At 47.3% G+C, this 9,656-nt stretch overlaps 1 protein-coding gene across 1 annotated transcript; it reads right to left on the bottom strand.

The window, feature by feature from the left end:
* Positions 1-4,027: 4,027 nt before the first annotated feature.
* On the bottom strand, positions 4,028-6,583 carry LOC135553209 (diacylglycerol O-acyltransferase 2-like). Its single transcript, XM_064985384.1, has one exon. It carries the CDS (start codon positions 6,426-6,428, stop codon positions 5,448-5,450), a length of 981 nt encoding a protein of 326 aa, XP_064841456.1. The 5' UTR covers positions 6,429-6,583; the 3' UTR covers positions 4,028-5,447.
* Positions 6,584-9,656: the final 3,073 nt, after the last annotated feature.

The raw sequence follows: 9,656 nt of genomic DNA on the forward strand, positions 1-9,656 counted from the left end.
AGGCTATATTAAAGAAACTAGTCACATGCTGGCACCCAGGCTATATTAAAGAGATTAGAAACAGACTGGCACCCAGGCTATATTAAAGAGTCCAGACTGGTCCCAGGCTATATTAAAGAGACTAGAAACAGACTGGCACCCAGGCTATATTAAAGAGAATAGAAACAGGCTGGCACCCAGGCTATATTAAAGAAACTAGTCACATGCTGGCACCCAGGCTATATTAAAGAGATTAGAAACAGACTGGTCCCAGGCTCATTCATTTAAGATATTAGAAACAGACTGGCCCCAGGCTATATTAAAGAGACTAGAAACAGACTGGTCAACCAGGCTCATTTCAAAGCCTAGAAACACACTGTCACCCAGGCTATGTTAAAGCGACTAGAAACAGACTGAGTCCACTGGCTATATTAGACTTCAAACTCTGGCACCCAGGCTATATTAGAGACCACACTGGCACCCAGGCTATGTTAAAGAGACTAGAAACAGACTGGCACCCAGGCTATATTAAAGAGACTAGAAACAGACTGGCACCCAGGCTATATTAAAGAGACTAGAAACAGACTGGTCCCAAGCTCATTAAAGAGACTAGAAACAAACTGGCACCCAGGCTATGTTAAAGAGACTAGACACATACTGGTCCCACCAGGCTATATTAAATAGACTAGAAAGAGACTGGCAGCCAGGCTATATTAAAGAGACTATAAACAGACTGGCACCCAGGCTATATTAAAGAGACTAGAAACAGACCGGCACCCAGGCTCATTAATGAGACTAGGAACAGACTGGTCCCAGGCTATATTGAAGAGACTAGAAACAGACTGGCACCCAGGCTATGTTAAAGAGCCTAGAAACAAACTGGTCCCAGGCTCATTCAGACTAGAAACATACTGGCACCCAGGCTATGTTAAAGAGACTAGACACACTGGCATAAAGCCTATATTAAAGAGACTAGAAAGAGACTGGTCCAGGCTCATTCAAGAGACTATAAACCACTGGTCCCAGGCTATCATTCAAGATACTAGCCTATTGAGTCTGGCACCCAGGTCCCATTAAAGAGACTAGAAACAGACTGGTCCCAGGCTACATTAAAGAGACTAGAAAGAGACTGGCACCCAGGCTATGTTAAAGAGACTAGAAAGAGACTGGCAGCTTATGGTGTTTATTGAAGAGAGGATCCACTGGTCCCCCTCACCCCCAGTAGTAACAGAACTAGTCCACTGGTCCCACTTAATGAGGTCTAGAAATAGTCAGGTATAAAATGGCCTGGGGCCGTCTCTCTGATCTACCAGACTTATCGGGAAACCTGGCAACTGGAGACGTCTGGCTCACCTCCCCTGGGTTAGCCTGTCTCCCAGGCAAACAAACCACACAGGCCACACCAACTCTGGAGACCTTATCAACCAGTCCCTCAAATCCTTCATCCCTAAAGCATCCTTGGATTTCCAGGGTGGTCTTCAGCAAGACTGCAGTGTTCACCAGTAGCCTACACTATGTATGAATCTGGGCTGGGGAACTACAGTCCACGGTGATCCCAACTTTCATTTCTCTCCAGGAAATTTTCTCTATTCTTATTTGAATATCATGCTGTCACTGTCACTTAACCACTCAAGCTTGACATTGTTGTCACCCTAACCAGGTGCCTTCAAGATTACTCAACACCTTCATAAACTGCTTTCCTGACAATGGCTCACCGCTCTTCTGAACTGCCAAAGTGGACTCTCTTCCTCTGGTCTCAGGCTCTGCCTCCTTCCACTCCCTCTCGGCTGGGTTCTCGTCCTCTGCCTCCTCTCCAAGACACGTTCTATCCCTAGGAAACTGTTTCTCACCTCTCCTCCTCTACATTCCTCCAGGGCTCCCTCCTCCTCCTTCCTCTCTGCTGACACCTTGTCAACCACTGGAAAAGTGTCTCATGACATCCGCCTTCTCATTCACTCAGCCTATTGAGTCCACTGGTCCCACTCATTCACTCAGCCTATTGAGTCCACTGGTCCCACTCATTCACTCAGCCTGGGTGTCCCACTGGTCCCACTCATTCACTCAGCCTATTGAGTCCACTGGTCCCACTCATTCACTCAGCCTATTGAGTCCACTGGTCCCACTCATTCACTCAGCCTATTGAGTCCACTGGTCCCATTCATTCACTCAGCCTATTGAGTCCACTGGTCCCACTCATTCACTCAGGCTATTGAGTCCACTGGTCCCACTCATTCACTCAGCCTATTGAGTCCACTGGTCCCACTCATTCACTCAGCCTATTGAGTCCACTGGTCCCACTCATTCACTCAGCCTATTGAGTCCAGGCTGGTCCCACTCATTCACTCAGCCTGGGAGTCCACTGGTCCCACTCAGCCTCTGAGTCCACTGGTCCCAGGGCTGGGCACTCAGCCTATTGAGTCCACTGGTCCCACTCATTCACTCAGCCTGGGAGTCCACTGGTCTCACTCATTCACTCAGCCTCTTGAGTCCACTGGTCCCACTCATTCACTCAGCCTATTGAGTCCACTGGTCCCACTCATTCACTCAGCCTATTGAGTCCACTGGTCCCACTCACTCAGAACTACCCTCTCTTGACCTCGTTCTTTCCCTCTCGCTCTCCAGTTAAAATCCTGCGACCAGTGAAGTCTGGCCACCCAACAACCTGCCCGCTGGGCCCCACCCCCTCCTCCAGACCATCTCTGGAGACCTTCTCCCATATCCCTCACATCCTTCATCCCTGACCACTGGCAGCATCCCTCTGACTTCAAAATGGCCTTCTAGTTGCTCCCTCCTCAAGAAACCAACACTCAATTGCTCTGACGTCAAACTACAGTCCTATCCCATCTTTCTTTTCTTTCAGGGCTGGGCGTCTCAGGTCTCTGACCATCCCTCTCACTATCTGTCTCAGAACGATCTTGTTGACCCTAACCAGTCTGGCTTCAAGATGAGTCACTCTGCTTTTCTCTGTGTCACGGAGGATCTCTCAACTGCCAAAGTTGACCTCTCTCTCCTCTGTTCTCAGGGCTGGGTGTCTGCCTCCTCCTCTCCACCCTCTCAGGGCTGGGGCTGTCTCAGGCTCTGCCTCCTCTCTCAGGGCTGGGAGTCTCAGGCCTGCCTCCTCTCTCAGGGCTGGGTGTCTCAGGCTCTGCCTCCTCTCCACCCTCTCAGGGCTGGGCGTCTCAGGCTCTGCCTCCTCTCCACCCTCTCAGGGCTGGGCGTCTCAGGCTCTGCCTCCTCTCCACCCTCTCAGGGCTGGGTGTCTCAGGCTCTGCCTCCTCTCTACCCTCTCAGGGCTGGGCGTCTCAGGCTCTGCCTCCTCTCCACCCTCTCAGGGCTGGGCGTCTCAGGCTCTGCACACTCTTGGATTGCATCCTACCTGGTAGGCCACTACTACCAGTTGACGTGGAGAGGATTTGTGTCTTGTCTTCCAGTGTTTTCTCTGTTGTTAACTTTCATTGTGAGCTGAGTTCAGTTCTACAAGAGAGACAGACCTCCCTTCCTCTCTCTCTCCTAATTAATCATCTTAATTCCACAACAGCAGCACATTTACATATAACAAACCAATAAGCTGCAAAACTCTCTAAGCTTCACGGCCAGACAGGACGGGTCACCAGGTTATTTTATTGAAAAACGCATTGGTAACCGGCCGTGACCGGGAGTCCCACAGGGATTGGTCCAGCGTCGTTCGGGTTAGGGGAGGGTGTGGCCGGGGGAGGGTGTAGCCGGGGGGTGTGGCCGGGGCTTTACTTGGCTCATCGCACTCTACTGACTCCTTGTGGCGGGTGCCTGCAGGTTGACTTCAGTCGTCAGTTCAAACGGTGTTTCCTCCGACTCATTGATGCAGCAGGCTTCGGGGGGGTTAAGCGAGCGGGTGGTTAAGAGGCTCGGCTTTGGCGTGTCATCTTTCGGAGGACGCATGACTCGACATTCGCCTCTCCCGAGCCCGTTGAGGAGTTGCAGCGATGAGACAAGATTGTAAATCACAAAATTGGGGAGAAAAAGGGGATGGGGTGGGGGGCCTTGGTAAAGCAATGTATTAGGGGTGTCAGCAGATGTGTTGAAAACAGTGAATGAGGCTAATCTTTATTAGGATTTATCCATTATATGTAACATGTTAATAGATATCACACTAATCAGAATGACTGTATTAGACTTTAATCTTAAACAGCAACATGTCCCTCATATCAACACATTTCTGGATGTGAAGGACTATATATATATAAAGTACATACTCTTGCCATAGATTAAAGAACTTAGAGAATGACTGCTAACCGTGAGATGATATATCTGGTTCAACGAGACTAATAAATTTGATATAAAAACGATACATTTTGCATTGCTGAGGTGTTGGGAGTGTTTTATGAATTTTCCAGCATTGTGTTACTGTGTTGTGTAAATGGTTACTGTGTTGTGTAAATGAGTAATCTGTAGGCCACAAATTGTTACTATGAATGGAACTGGTTTAAACTGGTTGGCTAAAAGGTATCTAAGTCATACACACGGAGGACATTTACATAACTGGAAACTATTGGAGGAGAACAAGACGTGCAACAAAACCCTCAGTGGAAATCTAGAACAGCCAAAGACAAAAACTACAGCTGTTTAACAGTAAATTAAAGATGGTGAGACCAAACAATGATTTAAAACACATTGTAATGATGGATCAGGTGACAAGGATTTTGTTTTATATTTCAATAATTGCGTGTGCAATTTTACCCTGCATTGTCGTACTTTGATCACAGTTCAACGGCGGCTGCAGAGATAGCGATTTCATCCACTCTCGTAACACTTTGACACACTGATGGGTTATCGCTTTTAAAAGATAAACGGTGACAGAGTCCAAATCGAACATGAACGGACGGGTGTGTTTCATCGTGTTGAGAGTGTCCATCCTTTTGGACTGGCAGCTCAAACACCTCTTTATAATATTGAAGTGTGTGTGTGTGTGTGAGTGTTTGTGTGTGTGTGTGTGTGTGTGTGTTTCAGTTAGCTGATCTTTGGGTCTGGGTAGGCAGACTGTGTTCACACTCTTAATTAAGAAAATTGATTCTACTCAACATGTCGGCCCAGTGTTTCTAAATAAACCCAAAGTCACACAATCAATCACTGTTTTTTTTATGAAATGGAGAATGAGCTGAATTTGAACCTGTTAAATAATGGTTTAATGATGGTTAAATTATTGCTACATATTAAGCACATGCACTATTCCATTGTAGTCATTCTTAAAGTAATATCTCCTGGACAGACTACGGAAACAGCATCTGACCAAATGACGTGAGATTCTAGTTTTCAGTAAAAAAGCTAGTAGCCAGGCAGCTTTGGGTAAATCCAAGGATCAATGATGGTTGACATGTCTGGATCAGATCCTCTAGTGGGAATGTGTTTATTCAAGTAGTCTCAGAGTGTGGAGATCAATAGGCTACGGTGTCATTCACATTGTCCTCGTGGCAGCAGTCTAAACGACTGGTCTATACGATCTGCAGCTCGTGGCTGTCTGACAGTCCACAGCTGGCCTTGTGTTCATTGAAGAGTTTGACCAGGGATTCCATGTAGAGGCCATGATAGTGGTCCACCTCCTCCTGAGTGGGAGAAGGCCTCTTTGGCACTGGGATAGGACTACCCACTACAGTGGTGACCGGGCAGTGGTAAGGCAACCAGAACCAGCATTCACCTACAAACAGACAAGGGGAAAAGCCCATGATCTTCTTAAAGAGTTGCTGTAACCTCCAGCCCACACTCCCCTCTGAGAAGATCACCTGGCGGAAAATATTGTTCTCCCCATACGAGTAGACGGGCACCAGGTTAGCCCCAAACTCCAGGGCCACCCGGACGAAGCCTTTCCTCTGTTTCATAACCACAGTGTTGACCCCAGGCAGGCTCAACAGCGACTCAGCAGCGCCCCCTATCACAATCACCACCGCATTGCCTTGTCCACTATGAGACAGAAGGTGTTTGAGACTGGGCTTGCTGACTGGACAACAACCTGTGGCCATGGCATATTCCCTGTAGAGGGGGATCTTAAAAAGGCCCCCCAGGATGCAGAGGCAGGAGCGCACCCCAGGAAAGAGGTCCATAAATCCACAGGCCTCGGTGCTAAAAGAGGCAAAGGCTCCGATACTCAACACCCCATGAGGGTGACACCCTAAGATGTAGTTCTCGTTCGGGTTCAACTCCGCCGTCTTCACTAACTTCATGGGGAAGTAGTCCCTAACGTGATTCCACACTTTCCAGTTTCTCACAAAAGAACTTCTCCTGCCTCCTCTTTCAGGTGTGTGCCAGTCCGTCAACTGCCAGACGAGGTAGAGAACAGGCAGCGGCCACAGAGAAGTCAACAGAAGGTACACCATCAATCCAATACAAACCGGACCTAACAGAAGGAAGCTCCATATCCACTGCAGAACACTGATATTCTCCAGGAACTCTGTCCTTTGAGTTTTCACCAGCTTCATCCCTGAAACCGTTTCTGTCGTTTTCCCCCCCACCAAAAAAAAGGTGATTACAGAGAACAAGAGCGACTGTTCGGAGAGCACTAGTACCCTACACGGACGTACTTTGAACACAGTTCAACGGAGGCTGCAGAGATAGCGATTTCATGCACTCTCGTAACACTTTGACACACTGATGAGTTATCGCTTTTAAAAGATAAACGGTGACAGAGTCCAAATCGAACATGAACGGACGGGTGTGTTTCAGGTCGAGGGTGAATCACTCTGACAGATCCACAGAACCCTGGAGAGAAGAGGCTGTCTGTGCATTGATCATAGCCCCAGATAGGAGTGCACAGAGCTGGATACAGGATGGTGGTGATGACCCCTCTTCACAGAACAGAAAGATCGGGTCAGGTGTCCAGTGCTGACTGTCCAGAATGACAGTCATTAGGCCAGAGTTGTCATGGGAATGACGTGACATTAGATGAAAATCATCATGTGTGTGCGACAGTTCTTGCACGTGTGTGTGTGTGTGTGTGTGTGTGTGGGGGGGGGGTCAGAGGTTAAGATTTATTACTGGGCAGGGAACCAGGGGAGAGGGGAATGTTTTTCACATTCAGGGTAACCATAGCTACCTCTGCTTAACGTCAAGGGCTGTGAAGCTGACCGCATGGAGCTGACCGCTTAAAATAGAGCAAATAACAGACCGCCACTGGTGTGGCTCAACAGACCGATCCAGTGTCTATCACCATCCTTTTCTGCTGTCTGACTCTAGAGAGAGAAGGCAAGACCAGAGAGTCAACAGAATTCTGACAGCACTGAAGAGTCACACGCCATTCTGTTGTCCTTGATTCAGAGACACAGCCTTGGGGTTCACACGACATTCTATTGTCCTTGATTCAGTGACACAGCCTTGGGGTTCACACGCCATTCTATTGTCCTTGATTCAGAGACACAGCATTGGGGTTCACACGCTATTCTGTTGTCCTTGATTCAGAGACACAGCCTTGGGGTTCACACGACATTCTATTGTCCTTGATTCAGAGACATAGCCTTGGGGTTCACACGCCATTCTATTGTCCTTGATTCAGAGACATAGCCTTGGGGTTCACACGCTATTCTGTTGTCCTTGATTCAGAGACACAGCCTTGGGGTTCACACGACATTCTATTGTCCTTGATTCAGAGACACAGCCTTGGGGTTCACACGCCATTCTGTTGTCCTTGATTCAGAGACACAGCCTTGGGGTTCACACGCCATTCTATTGTCCTTGATTCAGATACACAGCCTTGGGGTTCACACGCCATTCTGTTGTCCTTGATTCAGATACACAGCCTTGGGGTTCACACGACATTCTATTGTCCTTGATTCAGTGACACAGCCTTGGGGTTCACACGACATTCTATTGTCCTTGATTCAGAGACACAGCCTTGGGGTTCACACGCTATTCTGTTGTCCTTGATTCAGAGACACAGCCTTGGGGTTCACACGACATTCTATTGTCCTTGATTCAGAGACACAGCCTTGGGGTTCACACGCCATTCTGTTGTCCTTGATTCAGAGACACAGCCTTGGGGTTCACACGCCATTCTATTGTCCTTGATTCAGATACACAGCCTTGGGGTTCACACGCCATTCTGTTGTCCTTGATTCAGATACACAGCCTTGGGGTTCACACGACATTCTATTGTCCTTGATTCAGTGACACAGCCTTGGGGTTCACACGACATTATATTGTCCTTGATTCAGTGACACAGCCTTGGGGTTCACACGACATTATATTGTCCTTGATTCAGAGACACAGCATTGGGGTTCACACGACATTCTATTGTCCTTGATTCAGTGACACAGCCTTGGGGTTCACACGCCATTCTATTGGCCTTGATTCAGAGACACAGCCTTGGGGTCATGCTTGTTGCTTTCATTGAGCCACTGTTGCCATGGAGATGCTGCTTATCCCTTATCTAGCTCCAGTGTTTTAGAAAGAGAAAGGAATAGAGGGAAAGAGGAGAAAACCGGGGCGAGGGAGGTGGAAGAAAGAGGGAGGAGCCTTATCTGAAACGTATCGAAAACTAAAATGAATAATCGACAGTCAACTCTCTTTTGTATTTTTATGCCTTAAAGGCATCATGTGGATCCTTAACACACACACACGCACGCACACACACACACACACACGCACGCACGCACACACACACACACAGGTATAACATATGAAGTGTGCAATACAACTGCATCAGTCATTCTTAGCAGTTATTATGATATTACATAGTGTGTGTGTATGTAGTTGAAGTCGGAAGTTTACATACACCTTAGCCAAATGCATTTAAACTCAGTTTTTCCACAATTCCTCACATTTAATCCTTGTAAAAATTCCCTGTCTTGGGTCAGTTAGGATCACCACCTTATTTTAAGAATGTGAAATGTCAGAATAATAGTAGAATGATTAATTTCAGCCTTAATTCTCTCATCACATTTATCACAAACATAAGTTTACATAAACTCAATTAGTATTTGGTAGCATTGCTTTTAAATTGTTTAACTTGAGTCAAACGTTTCGGGTGGCCTTCCACAAGCTTCCCACAATAGGTTGGGTGAATTGTGGCCCATTCCTGCTGACAGAGCTGGTGTAACTGAGTCAGGTTTGTAGTCCTCCTTGCTCGCACATGTTTTTTCAGTGCTGCCCACACATTTTCTATAGGATTGAGGTCAGGGCTTTGTGATGGCCACTCCAATACCTTGACTTTGTTGTCTTTAAGCCATTTTGCCACAACTTTGGAAGTATGCTTAGGGTCATTGTCCATTTGGAAGACCCATTTGCGACCAAGCTTTAATTTCCTGACTGATGTCTTGAGATGTTGCTTCAATATATCCACATAATTTTCCTACCTCATGATGCCATCTATTTTGTGAAGTGCACCAGTCCCTCCTGCAGCAAAGCACCCCCACAACATGATGCTGCCACCTCAGTGCTTCACGGTTGGGATGGTGTTCTTTGGCTTGCAAGCCTCCCCATTTTCCCTCCAAACATAACGATGGTCATTATGGCCAAAAATATCTATTTTTGTTTCATCAGACCATTTCTCCAAAAAGTACGATCTTTGTCCCCATGTGCAGTTGCAAACGTAGTCTGGGTTTTTTATGGCGGTTTTGGAGCAGTGGCTTGTTCCTTGCTGAGCGGCCTTTCAGGTTATGTCAATATCGGACTCGTTTTACTGTGGATATAGTTACATTTGTACCCGTTTCCTC

The sequence above is a fragment of the Oncorhynchus masou genome, chromosome 13, assembly GCF_036934945.1.
Source record: "Oncorhynchus masou masou isolate Uvic2021 chromosome 13, UVic_Omas_1.1, whole genome shotgun sequence".
Classification (NCBI taxonomy): domain Eukaryota; kingdom Metazoa; phylum Chordata; class Actinopteri; order Salmoniformes; family Salmonidae; genus Oncorhynchus; species Oncorhynchus masou.

Bases quoted from the DNA above. Each gene is read 5' to 3' on its own strand.
- LOC135553209 (XM_064985384.1), bottom strand. From the start codon at position 6,428: ATGAAGCTGGTGAAAACTCAAAGGACAGAGTTCCTGGAGAATATCAGT.